Below are 18,688 nucleotides of genomic sequence, written 5' to 3' on the forward strand. Positions count from 1 at the left end.
TAATGTGCTTAGTTGAGTTTTATAAAAGTTGTATTTCTACTAGACTTGTATATAGTTGATGCACACCATATGTCAGAGTGTAATTTGTACTGTTTCTTATTATATTTTAGTTTATTGGAGTTTTTATGGGAATGGTAGAGACTTTTTAAAAAATTTATTTTAGAGAGAGGGAGGGAGAAAGGAAGAGAGAGATAGAAGATGTATCCATCAGCTGCCTCCTGCACACTCCCTACTGAGGATCAAGCCCAAAATCCAGGCATGTGCCTTGACTGTGAATAAAACCTGTGACCTCTTGGTACATGGGTTGACACATAACCACTGAACCACACCAGCTGGGCGGTAGAGACTTTTTTTTTATGGCATTGCTGTTCATATCTTTGAGCTATTGGTGCAAATATAATCTTCAGCACTCATTTTTTTTAAATATATTTCATTGATTTCTTACAGAGAGGAAGGGAGAGGGATAGAGAGTTAGAAATGTCAATAAGACAGAATCATCGATCAGCTGCCTCCTGCACACCCCCCACTGGGGATGTGCCCGCAACCAATGTACATGCCTTTGACCGGAATTGAACCTGGGACCTTTCAGTCCGCAGACTGATGCTCTATCCACTGAGCCAAACCGGTTTCGGCTTCAGCACTCATTTTATGAAGCATTTTCAGAAATGGGGAATTTTCTAATTGGTGGAATAACTTATATCTACCAGACATCATGTCTCTGCTTTAGACTACTGGATAAACAACTGGAGTTTCTTATTTTCTCCCTTTCCTCATTTGTTATTCACTTAATAAATATTTATAAAGCTTCTACTATATGCTAAGTACAATGCTTAGTGTTAGATTTACAGTGATGAACAAGACAGAGATACCCAGAGCTCATAGACTAGTGGGAAAGTTAAAGATACAACCAGGCAATTGCAAAGAGTTTGATCCCTTGAGAACATTTAAGATCAGTAAGAGTTTCCAAAAGGAGTTGAAATGTCAGCTGGGATCTGAAGAAGAAGTTAGAAGTAATCCAATTGAGAGAGTCAAAGAAAAGTGTTCCAATTAGAGGAAATAGAAAAAGAGAATGCCATGTTTGGGCAACCATGAAACATTAGGCCTGAAAGATGAGATGAAACTGAAATATAGGGATGGGCTTAGTGTTCTAACTGGGACAGAATTGCTCTTTGGGTGTTTGAAAATGTGTGTGTGGTGGGTGGGGAGGGGAATGCACATTTAGAGTTGGCACAGTAGCTGAGAAGTCCTAAGGTCATCTGTCCCTATCCTGTACAATCTATAATAGTAGAGTGTAATATGCTAACTAGATTGGATGTCCTTCCAGATGACCTTCAGATGATGAAGGAAGCCTGGGACCTGGGTGCCAGAGGGGAGCCAGTGCCGGCAGCCAGGGGAAGGAAGGCCTACTCTTGCAGGAATTTCATGCATCAGGCCTCTAGTTTTTAGATAAAAGTCGGAGTTGAGCAGGCCAGACAATAGGATTTTCTAGTTCTCTATATAAAATAGAATAAGATAGGTATTCCTGTGAAATTTTTAGAAATAATTCCAAAAGGAAAAATAAAAAGTGTAAAATGTAATCCACTAAACCATTAAATTTTTTTAAAGCAATTTTTTAAATTTCAAGGAAATCTAATAGCAAGTACCTGCTATTTAAACTGAATTGTCAGAGCCTCATTACTCTCCATTACCTTAAAGAAAAGAAAAGGACATTGTCTTTTACTGAGTTGTGTCTTTATATGCCCTTGGCTTTCATCACTTAAAATGATATGGAGGAGTTCCCCAAGTTTCATATGAGGAATCTTTCAGAATTGAGTGATGAAAAAGCCTTGTTTTCTCTGAAACAAGTGATATACTCATGTTAATAAAAGGTATGTCGCTGATCATATTTCCCTGATTTTAAAAGGAAGCTCAGGACCAAATTTTGAAGAGTTAGTACAGCAACTGTATTGACTTTTCCAGCTTACTTTTAAGTCTTCTATTTAAAGTTTATATGTTTTTGTTAAAATTCTCCTCATAGTCTTATGGAAAGAAACAAGACAACTTGTAAACAAATTAGAAACTTAGGTTCTGACAAAGTGGTTCTGTATTATTTCTCATTATGTACTTTTTAAATGTCTTCTTTCAGAAAGAGTTCCAACTCAACCAGAATATTTTTATCAACCTACAGGAAATGAAAAGGTACCAGAAATTATAGGAGAGGAAAAAGGCACAGTTGTCTACCAATTAGATTCAGGTATTGTCATTAAGCTGAACAGTGAGTAATTAATTAATCATGACAAGGTTATAAATATTTTCTATAATAAATGTGATTTTAGAAAATCCATATTCGGTGATAAATCGTCTTTTCCAAACCAATCTGAATAGGAACCCTGATATTCATGAATAATCAGCTTTAAAATTTCAATCATTTTTTAAAATGACAGTACCTTTTTCTTAATAAATGTAAGTCCATTTTATAGCTTCTCCCTCATTATTCCTCTTCCTGAAATTCAGAGTTGGATCTTTGGGAAATGCGTTCTTTTTTCCGCCTGCTATATGTACCTGGGTGAGTACTTTATAGAATGTGCATATGACTGTCATTTACCATGTGGTTTCCTGCATTATGTAGAAGATTTCCTAGAGATAGAATGCATGTCTTTTATTCTTATATAAAAATGTGCAGAACTCTGTACCCAATCACAGCCACAAAATACACATTTGTTTCAAGAGTCCCTGGTAGATTCTCCAGTATACACCATATGCTAGTTTGTCAAGCAGGTCTTAATACCTTTTATGTAAAAGGATTGAAATGATACAAAACATGTCCTCTGATAACAACAAAATTAAATTAGAAATCAACAGCAGAATGACATTTGGGAAATCTCTGGATATTTGGGAATTGAGCATCTGCCATATGCTAAGTACAGTGCTTAGTGTTAGGGATACAGTGATGAACAAGACGGAAACACCCATTTCTAAGTAACCCACGTGTTCAAGATATCACAAGGAGAGTTTAAAAATATTTTGGAATGAAAATAAAACAACATATCAACATTTATGGGATGCAGCTGCAAGGTAAACTTATGGCTTTAAATACATATATTTGAAAGGAAGAGGAGGAGCCCAAAAGGATTTGTGAGAGAAAGTCTTTTCCTTTCCCCACAGCCATCAGGTAAACAAAGATGGGGGCTTCCTTATGGAGGAAGAAGCAGGCCAATGCAATGTGCTTTCTTTTCAGGCTGTGCTGCTGGCAGGGCGCCAGCTCTCTGCCCTCCACTGGGACCCCTGCCTACCGAGCCCAATAAGCACAGCAGACTGGAACACAAGGCCAAGCAAGGCTACTAGGTCACACATTGGACTCTGTGTGCCGTGTTGGCCACAAACACCCTGTTGCTAAGGGTGCAGACAATGGAAGCCTGTCCATCATGGTGCTAACCAGCTCAAGTTTGCTAGAAGCCTTCAGTATGCTGCTGAGGAGCCAGCTGGGCACCACAGTGGGCCTCTGAGAGTCCTGGATTCTCACTGGGTTGGTGAAGATTCCACACACAAATTCTTTGAGGTTCTCCTCACGGCTCCATTCCATAAGGCTATCAGGAGAAATCCTGTCACCAAACCAGTCCACAAGCACAGGGAGATGTGAGAGCTGACATCTGCAGGCACAAGAGCCGTGGCCTCAGAAAGGGCCACAAGTCCCACCACACTATTGGTGGTTCTCGCCGTGCAGGTTGGAGAAGGCACACTACTCTCCAGCTCCACCGTTACCGCCAATATAAGTAATGTTTGTAAAATCATTAACAATTTAGGACAGTGAAAAAAAAAAAAGGAAGGAAAAATAAATAAAGAAGGAAGATCTGAAATCAATTATCCAAGCTTCCGCCTTAATAAATTAAAATAAAGCAAAATAAAGCCAAAGCAAGCTGAAGAATGGAAGTGATAAAGATGCTAATGAAATAGATGAAATAGAAATTTTTTTTAAAAAATGGTAGAAAAACCAAATTGATTCTTTGGAAAGATCAACAAAATTGACAAACTAGCCCAACCAAGGAAAAGGGAGAGGAGATACAAAATATCAAAATCAGCAGTGGAAGAGAACATAAGCATCAACTCTATAGAAATCAACGAATTGCAAGACAATGCTGGTAACAACTTCACGCCAACAAATTAGACAGCGTATATGAACAGGAACAATTGCTAGAAAGACACAAGTCACCAAAACTGACTCAGGAAGAAATTAGAAGTCTGAAGAGATTACAACAAAGAAATTGAATAAGTCATTTAAAATCTTCCTGTAAAGAAATCCCTGCCCAGCCGAGACCGGTTTGGCTCAATGGATAGAGCGTCGGCTTGGGGACTGAAGGGACCCGGGTTCGATTCCCGTCAAGGGCATGTACCTTGGTTGCGGGCATATCCCCAGTAGGGGGTGTGCAAGAGGCAGCTGATTGATGACTCTCTCTCATCGATGTTTCTAACTCTCTATCCCTCTCCCTTCCTCTCTGTACAAAATCAATAAAATATATTTAAAAAAAAAAAAAAGAAAAAAAAATCCCTGGCCCAGATGGCTTGACAGGGTTTGTTTGTACTGTATCAAACATTTAAAGATGAAATTGTACTAATTCCTTATAAACTCTGAAAACAGAGGAGAAGGAAGCATTTGCCAACTCTCTTTGATGAAGCCAACATTGTCCTCATAATAAAGCCAGACAAAGACATCACAAGCAAACTATAGATCAATATTCCTTATGCATATAAGTGAAACATTTTTCAAAAAAATACCAGCACATTGAAAGGATTATACACTATGACCAAAGGGGGTCCGTCCAGGAGTGCCTGGGTGCTTCCCTGTAAGAAAATAAGCATAACTACGTTAGTGGAACAGAGTGGAAAGAAACAGCCAGCTCAGGGCAGAAAAAACATTTGACAAAACTCAGCCTTTCGTGATAAGAATATTCAGAAAGCCAGGAATCGAGGAGAATTCTCTCAACCAACTTGATAAATAGTATTTATGGAAAGAATGGTTCAACTTCACACCCACCAAAATAGCTAATGGATCAACTTCAAAATATAGACAATAACAAGTGCTAGGGAGCATGTGGAGCAGGTGGAAATACTAACACTTATGACAGAAAGGAATGGTAATGTTAAAGAGCAATGAGCCAAGAAATGTAATATGAACCTTCCCAAGGAAAAGGAAGTAAATTTTGAATTAATAATGTCACGATCCTAGGTTAGTCATAGGGAGGGATCTTACTGGGTTGGTGAAAATTCCACAAATTTTTTTAAAAATGTATTTTATTGATTTTTTTACAGAGAGGAAAAGAGAGGGATAGAGAGTTAGAAACATCGATGAGAGAGAATTATCAATCGGCTGCCTCCTGCACACCCCCTACTGGGAATGTGCCCGAAACCAAGGTACATGCCTTTGACGGGAATCGAACCAGGGACCTTTCAGTCCATAGGCCAACGCTCTATCCACTGAGCCAAACCGGTTTCAGCTCCACAAATTCAGCGAGAGTTGAGCCCACCAAAGTGGAGGAATAAAGAAGCAGAAAACTGAGCAGAGAAGATGGGGCTCCAGGGGGAATTTGGGAGTTTGTCATCGTAGGGGCCCCACAGCAACTACATGCTGTGAGAATATTGGAGGAAAGAAGGAAATTGGTTTTGTTTTTTGAGAAATGTTACTACGAGCTCTGAACTGGATCTTTAATATTACCGAAGAGACTCAAGAAAACATTGGAATTTCCATATTAATAACTTCCGATCCCTGGGCTGTACTCTGGTTTCATGAGGAGACTGAACCATGAGGGGCCCCAGCTTTTACTTACAGTCTCTTGGCCGAAACCGGTTTGGCTCAGTGGTAGAGCGTCGGTCTGCGGACTGAAAGGTCCCGGGTTCGATTCTGGTCAAGGGCATGTACCTTGGTTGTGGGCACATCCCCGGTGGGGGGTGTGTGGGAGGCAACTGGTCGATGTTTCTCTCTCATTGACGTTTCTAGCTCTCTATCTCTCTCCCTTCCTCTCTGTAAAAAAATCAATAAAATATATTTAAAAAAAAAAAATACGGTCTCTTGGCCTCTGCTTTTGTTCCTTCCTCTGTGCTTGTTTTCTTCTTTCACCCACTTCTTTTCATGCTTGATTTCTCCTTCACTCTCGTTTCTTATCCAAGTATTTATTATAAAGTCTTTCCAGTGACATGGTTGCGTAGGAGCAAAAGTCTTCAGAGCAATACTGTATTTACTAATGATCTGGCCACTTATGTAATCAGGCCCCACACATATTGCTATTTAATGTTCCATGGTCAGCATCTTTGGTGGTGTCAGTCACTTGCTGATGGATGGATATTATTAACATCTGGTAATATAATGCAAATATAAATCAATTGTGAAGTGAAATTATAATTTTTAACAAGAGATGCAGCATTTTATGAAATAGAAGTTGATGAATGTTGCTGAATTGCTTGAAACACTTGCAAAGCCACTGACAAATGAGAACCTAGAAAATTTGTTATCAATTGACAAAGACAAAATCAACAAAAGATGACAAAAATAGGTTCTTCTGGACACAAGGATGAGAATATTGTGGTACAAAGAGAGGTCCTTAGGAAAACTACGAAGTCCTAAGAGAGTTTTGCAAAAGTAACGGCAGAAATCAAAGATGTCATATGGAACCCTTACTGAATTTATCTGAAAAATTACAATGCCAAGAAAAATAATAATAATTGATTCTTTATTATTCCAAGTATTAGAAAGGAGTTGTGGTTATAATCTAAATTTTAGATAATATAAATTTAGATAAATTTCATACATTTTTAAAATTTCATTTTAAAGTTAAAATTTCAATTGTAATCTTTCTTTTCACTAAGAACTATATTTTGGTTCCTTTCCCAGGGGCATCCACCCATGCCAATTCTTCTCAAACTGCTGTTTTGTTATATTTAAATCTGGAAACATATATCAAAAAAATTTTATGGCATCTGCTATGTTTTCTCTTTTTTGTTTTTCCCCTTATCTTTTTCTTAAATAAATAGATAGGTGCTATTTGTTGGGTTTTTAAATAAGGTTGCAAATGTTCTCAGATGCTTTGTTTAGAATATTCCCCTTTGCCAACATCCTTTTAAGCGAAATAAACCAGTCAGAGAAAGATAAATATTAAATGATCTCACTCATTTATGGAAAATAATGAACAACATAAACTGATGCACAAAAACAGATCCAGAGACAGAGAAGCATCTTTCAGACCGTCAAACCTCAGAGGGAAGGCAGGGGAGGGTGGGGGTAAGGGAGATAGATCAGCCAAAGGACTTGTATGCATGCGTATAAGCATAACCAATGGACACAGACATGGGGCGGGGGGAGGGGGCCGTTGAGGGCATGAATGGGGGGATTAGGAGGCACTGGGGAGATAAGGACACATATGTAATACCTTAATCAGTAAAAAAAAAAAAATGGTATAAAAATTCTCCATCTTAAATTAGTATTCAAATGGGCAAAAGCAGTATCTGTATTGACAAGGGTAGCCTGTAGCAAAAGGAAGTGCTCTAAAGAGTCCTTCAGAGAAATACACTTTAGGATGAAAAGCCTCAGCAAGAACAACTGAAAGTTTGAATATTCGTTGTTGTTAACCTAGAGCAGTGCTGCTGAAGACAGAGGGGCGCAAAGAATACTGCTGGGTGAATGGGCTCTGACAGGTATGCGGCTAAACATGTCTGTCTCCCCTGCAGTGCCCACCAAAGGCTCCTATTTCACCAGCTCCAGAGTGGGAGGCAAGCGGGGCGTGATCAAGGAGCTCGCGGTCACACTGCAAGGACCGGAAGATAGCACTCTCCTGTTTGAATCGAGGTTTGAGAGTGGGAATCTGCAAAAAGCTGTCAAAGTGTGAGTAACAAAGTGGGTCTACCCAGCGGGATGTGATTAAAGTGACTGAGAAATGTCTTCAGGAATCATAGTACACCCTAACCAGTTTGGCTCAGTGGATAGAGCGTCAGCCTGTAGGCTAAGGGGTCTCAGGTTCGATTCCGGTCAAGGGCATGTACCTTGGTTGCAGGCACATCCCCAATGTGGGTGTGCAAGAGGCAGCTGATTGATGTTTCTCTCTGATCGATGTATCTGACTCTCTTTCCCTCTCCCTTCCTCTCTGTAAAAAATCAATAAAATATATATTTTTTACAAAAAGGATCATAATAGGAGCCAGGAGTGTTTATGAAAAAGAAGTGAAGGGAAATGATTATGATAAGAAATGGAATAATTATAGCTCATATTTCCCCCCCCCCCCGAATAAAAATTTACCTAAATTGTTTTTTCTGCTTATAAAAGAAATTCATGCTCATTTACATTTTTATTAATAAAAATACATAACAAAATTTTGAATCCTATAATCATGACTCCTAGACACAGCTATTGATAACAGTTTGATGTCTATGCATTAATTTTTTTCTCTCTGTGTGTAATACACACAAATTACTTGTTTTTAAAAATAGGGTAATGGTGTATATATTTGGACACTTTTTGCAAATTGGTTTTTTTCCACTTAGTACAATTTATTTTATTTCTTTTTTGTTAATCTTCACCTGAGGATATTTTTCCATTGACTTTTAGAGGGAGTAGAAGAGAGGGAGAGCAAAAGAGAAACATCGATGTGAGAGAGACACATCAATTGGTTGCCTCCCGCACATACCTACAACCAAGGAACGGGCCCGTGACCAGAATCAAACCCTGACCCCCCATGCTCTGTCCACTGAGTCAAATCAGATAGGGCTCCACTTAATACATTTTAGATGTTTTCCTATGACAATACCACAGACATATGTCCTTATTTTTAATAGTTCATATTATTTCAATATACGAATGTTCCATACCTATTTGCCCTATTCCCACCTAATGAGAAATTAAGACATTTACAATTTTTTATTAAATGAATGAACAGAATTAACACCCTTGTGAATACTAAAATACTTTTTAGTATTTGTGGTATAATGGAACAAATTCTGATATAAAATTGGCGGGTCAAAGGGTTTGAACACTGTGCATTGCTAGTTTTTGCCCCAATGCCCTCCAGCATGATTTCAGTTACCATCAACAGTGTACGAGAGGGCCTGTTTCCCAGTGTTGAAATGTTGATGAGATGGAGGGGAAAAAGACCAACATCCTGTTTTAAGCTGTATTTCCTTAATGATGCATACGGATGAATATCTTTTCATGTTTTTGGCATTGGTATTTCCTCTTCTGCAAGTTAGGCCTGTTTTTTTTCCCCACAAGGTACATGCATTCCAGCAAAGCCCCCTTATCTTCAGACAATTGATGATAAGAGAGAAAAATAGCACAGGAAGCCGGAGAGTCCAGGATATAGGTACAGCCCACAGAGGGCTCCAGCTCCCCTGAGTTCAGTGCGTTTCGGGGAAAAGGATTGAAGTGGTTAGAAACCACATTCTAGGCTCCGGAAAGGCACCAGGAAGCTCAGCGCGCCCAAACATCCGGTGCCGCGTGTGAATTATGAGACTCTTCTGTCCCACACCCAATGCACGTTCTTCCCCCAAGTCCCTGTGAGCCTAACATATGAGATGGAGAACCAAGTAAATTAGAAAACAAACGTTTGATGTCGCAGCCTTTCTGTTGTAATAAGATCTATTTTTATCGGGGGGGGGGGGGGGGGAACGACTGTTTTCCCAGATTACTTTTTGAGGGAGTTATTACAGAGATATTCTATATTCTTCATCACAGAGACACCTATGAGTATGAACTCACCTTACGAACTGACCTCTACACGAACAAACACACGCAGTGGTTTTACTTTCGAGTTCAGAACACCAGAAAAGATGCCACCTATCGCTTCACCATCGTCAACTTGCTAAAACCCAAGAGCCTTTACACCATAGGGATGAAGCCGCTCATGTACTCCCAGCTGGATGCCGAGACCCGCAGCATTGGCTGGAGGAGGGAAGGAAGTGAAATCAAGTACTACAAGAACAGCACGGACAACGGGCAGCAGTCCTTTTACTGTCTCACGTGGACCGTTCAGTTTCCACACGACCAGGACACTTGCTTCTTTGCACACTTCTACCCATACACATACACGGATTTGCAGTGCTACCTCCTGTCCGTGGCAAAAAACCCTGTCCAGTCTCAGTTCTGCAAACTCCGGACTCTATGCAGGAGCCTCGCGGGAAACACCGTCTACCTGCTCACCATCACCAACCCTTCCCAAACCGCGAAAGAGGCTGCTGCCAAGAAAGCCGTGGTCCTGAGCGCCAGGGTCCACCCTGGGGAAAGCAACGGCTCCTGGATCATGAAAGGCTTTTTGGACTTCATCCTTAGCAGCTCCCCAGATGCCCAGCTGCTCAGAGACATCTTTGTCTTCAAAGTGGTTCCCATGTTAAATCCGGACGGAGTGATTGTGGGGAATTACCGGTGTTCGTTGGCTGGCAGGGACTTGAACAGGCATTATAAAACCATTCTGAGGGAGTCTTTCCCCTGCATCTGGCACACCAGGAACATGATCAAGAGGTGAGTCCCCCTGCTGAAACCGGTTTGGCTCAGTGGATAGAGCGTCGGCCTGTGGACTGAAACAGGTCCCAGGTTCTATTCCACTCAAGGGCATGTACCCTGGTTGCGGGCACATCCCCAGTAGGGGGTGTGCAAGAGGCAGCTGGTCGATGATTCTCTCTCATCGATGTTTCTAACTCTCTATCCCTCTCTCTTCCTCTCTGTAAAAAAATCAATAAAATATATTTATAAAAAATTTTAAAAAGAGGTGAGTCCCCTCCTCTGTTGGACTTTGCCTGGTTACTGCGAGCACTATCTAATGGCAGGGACTAGGGGGAGAGAGGAGGTCTCTCCTAATGTTGTAGGAATGTCTTTGGAGACAGTCTTTTAAAAAAAAAAAAATATATATATATATATATATATATATATATATATATATATATATTTGTATTGATTTCAGAAAGGAAGGGAGAAGGACAGAGAGATAAAAACATTAATGATGAGAGAGAATCATTGACCAGCTGCCTCCTGCACACCCCACACCGGGGATCAAGCCTGCAACCCAGGCATGTGCCCTGACCAGAAATTGAACCATGACCTTCTGATTCATAGGTCAGTGCTCAACCGCTGAGCCATGCAAACTGGCTCTTACCATTTACATTTTCTATCTCTCCCTCTCCCTTCAATTTTTATTGAAATCAATAAAAATCTGTTTTAAAAAAAGAAAATATAAATGGTGAGCTAACATGTCATCTACTTACCATAGTACCCAGCACACTGTTAATGTGCAGCATTGTTATCACACTGACCACATTTGGAAGGTTGAATTAGGTGTCCTGGGTGATCAGGAGGTCAAGAAGATGAGTCTTAGAGGAATGAGCCCTGGAAAATGAGGACCCAAGGCTTTCTTTGGTTCTGTCTTTTTTTTATCCCTGCGATTACAGCCTCTCTACCTCTTCCCTTCTTTCCACAGGTCTGCACCTGGGTGAGCTTTCTTTCAGCAAATTTTCTCCACTTCCTTGTCCACTTACACAAGGCCTACCCACCTCCCCTTTCCGTGTCAGCTCATCTCAAGTCCTGTCAGGCCGGGGCAAGGAGTACTGATGCCGTGTTTACAGCAGTGACTGAGGGTAGAGATAGGGTCCTTGGAAGGACATTAAAGGTCAAAGTTTTCTAAGACGGGAAGGTGTCAGCATACTTAGGAAGAGACTCAAAAAAAAAAAAAAAATCCATGCATTTGGATGCCCACTGAGTCCTTTGTTTGTTCCCCTTCATAGACTTCTTGAAGAAAGGGAGGTTCTCTTGTATTGTGATTTCCATGGCCACAGCCGAAAGAACAACATCTTCCTCTATGGCTGCAACAGCAACGATCGCAAGTACTGGCTTCACGAGCGAGTCTTTCCTTTCATGTTGAGCAAAAATGCACCAGACAAGGTAAGCACACAGGTAATTTCCTGCTCGCTGACTGTGGAAGGAGACTCTGTGCTTCTCCGACACAGTAATGGTGTTTGATTTGCCATTTTCTCTCTCTCTTTTTTTTTTTTTTTTTAATATATTTTATTGATTTTGTACAGACAGGAAGGGAGAGAGTTAGAAACATCGATGAGAGAGAGTCATCGATCAGCTGCCTCTTGCACACCCCCTACTGGGGATATGCCCGCAACCAAGGTACATGCCCTTGACCCGAATCGAACCCAGGACCCTTCAGTCCCCAAGCCGACCGGTGCCCTGACTGGTTTGACTGAGTGAATAGTGCGTCCGGCCATGGACTGAAAGGTCCCAGGTTCAATTCCGATTGAGGGAATGTACCTTGGTTGAAGGCTTTATCATCCCCAGTAGGAGGTTTTCAGGAGGCAGCTCATCAATGTTTCTCTCTCATCGATGTTTCTAATTCTCTATCCTTCTTCCTTCCTTTCTGTAAAAAATCAATAAAATAATTTAGAAAGGTATAGTTTTAAGAATTACTCTGTGTCCACCAACTGATGAGCAGATAAATAAAACGCAGTATGTCGAGGGAATGGAATGTGGTTCTGCAATAAAAAGAAGTAACTGCTGATATGCGAGGACATGGAGGAACCTCGAAATCACGATGCTAAGCGAAAGAAAAAAATGAAAGAAAAAAATCACCACATATTGCATGATTCCATTCTATGCAATGCTATAGAGACAGAATGTAGTTTAGTTATTGCCTCAGTCTTGGGACAAGTAGCATAGGAAGTGACTGCTAATGGGTACTGAGTTTTGGGAAGGTATTAAAAATGTTCTAAACTTATATTACAACTTTGCAAATATACTTAAACCATGGACTTGTGTACTTTTAATGTGTGGATTTTATGGTATGTGAATTATCCTATATAATAAAAAGCTAGTATGCAAATTGACCAAACAGTGGAATAATCACATATCGAGGATCAACCCAACCATACTGAAGGGTTCAAGTTGGAGAGGGGTAGGAAATAAATCTTAGAAAGGTTGGCTACTAGCCTTGAATGCCAAAGAAAGCCAGTATTCTCAAACAGACACGAGTCCTGCAGAATGCCCCTGGAGAAGATGAGGAGGAGAAGGAAGGGTTTGTGGGTAACGAAAAGCAGCATGCTCTCTCGCCTTTGGAGCATCACCGTCCACAGTGACCTGTTAAGTAGTCTGAGAAGTGCTATTTAATAGGTTAAAATAGCAGAGGAAGCCCGTGCCATTTTGCTAGCCCTTTACCTCCCTGGTGAACATGACCATGGAACTCATGTGTTCCTCCACACCACCTGTTAGCATCCCGAGGACACACTTTAGGAAATAATATATAGATTCCCAAGGGAAACATTCTTGTGCCATATCCATGAATCGTCTGTATCTTCCATTTGCCAGTCTATGATTAACAGAGGATTTGGATTTCTCTCTTCAGTTCTCTTTTCACAGTTGTAATTTTAAGGTCCAAAAGTGCAAAGAAGGAACAGGACGCGTCGTGATGTGGCGGATGGGAATCCTGAACAGCTACACCATGGAGTCGACCTTTGGCGGGTCCACCCTGGGTGAGCTCACTTCCGCAGACCGTGGGCCAGCACGGCCAGGGGAGCCGCGCAGAGCACAGGGGAGGGGAAGCCCTTACACGTGTTGAGGAGAGAAGTGACTTAGAGGCTTTTCTCGTCTGCGCCTTATGCCAAATTTGAGTCCCCAGAATATGAGTGTGAAATATGACATTTGATGGGGCAATATAGTATAGTGGCTCAGGGCCTGGAGTCAGGCAGATCGGCGTTTGAATTTCCGCTCCATTTATGAGTTGCGTGGTCCTGAGTAAGTTACTTCATTCTTTGAACCTCATCTTCTCTGTGAATGTCAGGAATAGTTCCTGCGTTGTGGGTACTGCTTCATGAGCAAGTGCATGGAGAGCACCGGGCAGAGTGCCTGCCACAGAGTAAAGCGTTATAGTAGTAACTATCGCTTCACAATCATAGCCATCACGACTGTAAACATTTTCGCTGTCACAGATCCTTCTGAACGAACCTAAAACTAGAAGAGAAACCCTGTCCAGAAGCATAATATTCTAGAATAAGAGGGGGTGTTTTTAATGAGCTATTCACAAGTTACATCTGCATTTATTTGCTCATTAAGATTTCATAAGAAATGTTTATGGGGTGTTTTTTTTTTTCCAGGCAATAAAAGAGACACTCATTTTACCACTGAGGATCTCAAGTCCCTAGGCTACCATGTCTGCGACACCCTCCTGGACTTCTGTGATCCCGACCCCACCAAGGTAAAAACGGGGCTTCAAGAAGAGTGGTGCTGCCACTGCTGTGACCAGTTTCTCATGGGTCCAGAGTCAGCTCATGTGATCTTTATTTCAGTCAGGTGATCTTTATTTCCTCTGGTATTTTTCTGAAGCCTTTATGATCAAAGACAATAAGAAAGGCCCAGCCGGCACACTCTCGGGAAATGGTAAGACCTCAGTTCACCAAGATGATAGAGGCCATTGTTCCAGCTTCCCCTCAGCACATCTCCCCTCACGTCCAGGCGTACCCATGGGAGCACCCATTCTTTCTTTTTTAAAATATATTTTATTGATTTTTTTACGGAGAGGAAGGGAGAGGGATAGAGAGCTAGAAACGTCAATGAGAGAGAAACATCAACCATCTGCCCCCTGCACACCCCCTACCGGGGATGTGCCCGCAACCAATACATGCCCTTGACCGGAATCGAACCTGGGACCTCTCAGTCCGCAGACCTACGCTCTACCGCTGAGCCAAACCGGTTTCAGCAAGGAGTACTCATTCTTGATTCCCTTTCTCCCATTTCAGAAAACCTGCTGTCCTTTGTCTTCCCCAAAACTCACCCTGCCCTTTGCGCACCAGCCTCGCTCTCCTACAAGCTCCCTGAGGTCTTGCCTCATTAATAACCTCCCCTCTTTTCTGTATCCTCAGTTTTTTCCTCCTCTTCCCCTCAACTGGAATGTTCTCAAGGTGCTTCTATCTTCAGTCCTTTGGCCTTGTTTCTCCTGCAGGTTATTTCTATTTCCCTTCATCGCTCAAATTCTCAAAAAGCAATCTGTGCTCATGGTCTGTGACTCCTCCCTCAGACCCCATCAGAATCGTCGGCTCTGGGAAGACCTGATAGACACCACTCTGGATGCAACTGTTTCGGCTTTTTAAAATATGTTTTTTATTGATTTCAGAGACAGGAAGGAAGAGGGAGAGACAGAAACATCCATGATGAGAGAGAATCATCTACCAGCTGCCTTCTGCATGCCTCCCACTAGGGCTCGAGCCTATAACTCAGGCATGTGCCCTGATCGGGAATTGAACCTCCTAGTTCATAGGTCTATGCTCAACCACTGAGCCACACTGGCCGGACTGGATGTAACTGTTTAAAAATATATTTAAAGGAGAATTTGACCACAACGTGGCTCGTTAAATCAGAGTTGCCATTGGCCAAAATCTGAACAACCCCATTCTAACTTCCTTCCTTACTATTCTAAAATAAAATGAAATTAATCAGACCTTTGGGTTAAGAAGTTTATAATTGGCTATGGGCAGGGGGAAAAAGTGGCTAAAGCAGTGTTCATTAGTGTTCTGCCCCAAAAACACTTATTTTTTTTAATATTTTATTTTTATTGTTAACATTATTACAGATTTCCCCACTTTGTGCCCACCTCCACCCAGACCCCGCCCTCCCCTCCCTCTGGCCCTCATTGTTGTCTGTGTGCATGGCCTATGCATATACTAGTATGTTCTTTGTCTAATCCCGTCACCCTCTTTCATCCAGTCCACCTCACTCCCCTCCCCTCTGACATTTGTCTGTCTGTTCAATGTATCCATGCCTATTTCTGTTTTATTCATCAGTTATTTTGTTCATTAGATTTCACCACAAGTGGGATTATATAGTATTTGTCCTGCCCTGAGTGGCTTATTTTGCTTAGTATAATATATAATCTCCAGGTCCATTCATGCTGTTGCAAAAAGTAAGAATTCCTTCTTTTTTACGGCCACATGGCAACACTTTGTGTTCCCACAGCTCATGTAGCTATCTGTTAACATGTCCTTAGTAGCAGTCATTACAACTTACTAATCCTTTTTTTTTAATTAAAAAAAAATTTTAATCCTCACTCAAGGATATGTTTTTATTGATTTTAGAGAGAAAGGAAGGGGGAGAGGAGAGAGGGAAGGAGAGAGGGAGAGAGAGGGAGAGAGAGGGAGAGAGAGGGGGAGAGATGGAGAGAGGGAGAGAGAGACAGAGAGAGAGAGAGAGAGAGAGAGAGAGAGAGAGAGAGAGAGAGAGAGAGAGAGAGAGAGATATCAGTGTGAGAGAGAAACATCAGTTGCCTCCCAAACGTGCCCACACTGGGGATTGAACCCTCAACCTTTGGGTGTGTGGACGACACTCCAACCAACTTAGCCCTCCCCACCCCTCGTATTCATCTTTAGGTCCCCAGCAATAAAGTGCCTTTTAGCATATACACAGTAAATACTAGATAAATAAATAAATAAATAAATAATCAGAGATAGTTCCTTTTTCATTCCTGCAGTTCATGCAGTGTCTGGTAGAGCTTAAAGAGCTCTTACAACAGGAGATTTATAAGAAATTCAATGAACTTGAACCAGATATGGATGTAGAAAGTCGGTGGAACGACATCTCTTTGTCTGACATTGAATCCAGGTAACAAACTTCATTTCCAAGAAAAATCAGAAAAGTTTTACTTTTAAAATTGTTTTTGTTTGCTCTGCTCTTTTATTGGTTTTGAACCTCGGGTGCAAAAATATTAAATAAATCAAGGCACACTTAAATACACTTCATTCCTTTGACAACTCTGCATGTGTCTTGACCGGAATTGAACTGGGACCTCCTGGTTCATAGGTCAGTGCTCAGCCTGCCAGGCTTCAATGTAATCCTGCCGTTCCCTCTCCGCCTTAGGTCCTCTGACTCTTTCGGAGCACCAAGGAAAGTACTGTTCCTCGTCTCTGACCTACAGCATTTTACCACCTCTGTCATTCTGTATCATTTACAACTTGATTGTGTCTCCTGTTTGTTATCTTCCCCTACAAGGATGCAGGTTTCACAACACCAGAGATCTTTATTTTGTTCACTTCTATGTCTCATGCATCTCTACAACAGTACCCGGCACCTGGGGAGAGCTCAGTAAATAATGTAGTATGTAGATCTCAGCCCTACCTCATGGTCTCCACAGCTCTTTAGGTGGGTGGGTATCTCACGTGTGTGCAAGAGCACCATCTACTCCTGCTTACTGGCCAAGGTGCCTCGAGCCTGCACCAGCTGCCCTCAGTCAGGTTTCTGGGCTGGGCATGGAGGCTGCACTGTAGTCTGTGTGGACAGTGGGAAGCAGATGGCTCTCCCACACGCCCTGTGGCACAGCGACATCTGACCCTGCTGGCTGAGTCTCCTAAATGCTGCCTTAGGCACCTTAAACAGACCATCAGGCCCAGTGGAGCGCCCCATTCACCAGGTCTCCTCTTCCATTCTCCCAGAATCCTTTGCCTAACTCCCCAAGATAAGTGCACCAACACCGCTTCACTTTCACCCTCAAAAACTAAAGGTCCCCTGCATATCTACTCATAAAACAGAGCCCAGGGGACTGACTCAGAAACAGACCGCATTCCAGCTGGCTCAGCAGGACGCATTGGGTTAGGAATTATGGAAACCATCTTGCCAGCCTCTGCATCAGGAACCCCCTTTCCATTCTCACCATTTCACAGAAAAACAGACTGAGTGTCCAAGCTCAGTTGGCATTTGCTCCGTCTGGGTGTGTGCATTTTTTGAGCATTTCCAGGCCATTCTGCATCTAATGCTCTAATCCCATTGGTCAACGCTCTGCATTGCCTCTGAAAGGCACCTCAGACACTGTTGTCAGTGGCCTCAAAGGCTGCTCCTCAGACTGGAAAAGCCCCACGAGAACCCGGAATTGAGAGTTAGATCAGAGAAGGGGGGGGGGGGGCTTTCTTCCCGCTGTCTCCTGTCAGGCTCCTCCTCCTGGTATGGTACACTGGTGGGAGGGAGAGGGAGCAAGAACAGAGTGAAAGGGCTGAGCAAAAGGGTGGTTTGAAATGCTGTCTTTTCCCAGATTTGAGTTTTGTGACGAAAACATTGTTTTATATGGAGCTCATGTTGCAGAGCACAGCTCTCAGTTCTCGCCAGCTACACCCCAGCAAAGGGGAAGAGATCATGTGACACACGATAAAGGAAGAAAGGGTTTGCTATCTGAGGACTCGTTCATCCTAGACCTTGAAGACTGGGGGCCGGGACAGTTTGTGGGGGAGGATTTGTGACGAATTTAGACATGCACCCAGAACTTTTGGAAGGTGAATTGGGGTGATGAGAGTAATATTCCTGGTCTCTGACCTATAGAGTCTTTATATTAAATGTATTTATTTATATATTGAACACATTCTTAAAGACGACCTGGTAGGATCCTGGCTCTCTGAACTGGTACTGGCCAGACAGGAATGAATGAGACAGAGTCCCTGCTTCTAAACAAATTACAGTTCCCTGGCATTCTCTAGGGCTGCATAGTGAGAATCCCACAGCCTCTCACAGTGCTGCCAAGGGCAGCTCTGCCCATCTGGCTGGTTAGTATGTTTTTTATAGTGGTTTTGTTTGTTTGTTTTTTAAGATTTTTAACATTGATTTTTAGAGAGAGGAAGGGAGAGGGAGCAGGAGAGGGAGAGAACCAAGATGTGAGAGCAAAATTGATAGCTGTTCCCAACCCGGAACTGAACTGGCAACCCTCTCATGTGC

At 42.1% G+C, this 18,688-nt stretch overlaps 1 protein-coding gene and 2 pseudogenes across 6 annotated transcripts in view; 2 read left to right on the forward strand and 1 right to left on the reverse strand.

Moving 5' to 3' along the window:
* The window catches only part of LOC311628097 (small ribosomal subunit protein eS24-like), a 210,116-nt pseudogene that overhangs the window by 161,261 nt on the left and 30,167 nt on the right, over positions 1-18,688 (reverse strand). The gene's annotated exons all lie outside the window — the stretch shown is intronic.
* The window catches only part of AGBL2 (AGBL carboxypeptidase 2), a 35,070-nt gene that overhangs the window by 5,375 nt on the left and 11,007 nt on the right, over positions 1-18,688 (forward strand). For 3 of the 4 annotated variants that reach the window (XM_084894830.1, XM_084894832.1, XM_084894829.1), the window contains 7 exons: positions 2,126-2,233; positions 7,696-7,849; positions 9,692-10,474; positions 11,731-11,887; positions 13,350-13,476; positions 14,098-14,198; positions 16,464-16,594. In XM_084894830.1, the coding sequence (XP_084750956.1) occupies positions 2,126-2,233; positions 7,696-7,849; positions 9,692-10,474; positions 11,731-11,887; positions 13,350-13,476; positions 14,098-14,198; positions 16,464-16,594 (1,561 nt within the window). The remainder of the gene's footprint in view (positions 1-2,125; positions 2,234-7,695; positions 7,850-9,691; positions 10,475-11,730; positions 11,888-13,349; positions 13,477-14,097; positions 14,199-16,463; positions 16,595-18,688) is intronic. The other variant, XM_084894831.1, reaches the window with a different exon arrangement.
* Positions 2,268-4,517, forward strand: LOC311628093 (large ribosomal subunit protein eL15-like; annotated as a pseudogene). The gene has a single exon. The product of its transcript is annotated as a large ribosomal subunit protein eL15-like (transcript).

The sequence above is a fragment of the Pipistrellus hanaki genome (genome assembly GCF_964339955.1).
Source record: "Pipistrellus hanaki genome assembly, chromosome: 9".
NCBI lineage: Eukaryota > Metazoa > Chordata > Mammalia > Chiroptera > Vespertilionidae > Pipistrellus > Pipistrellus hanaki.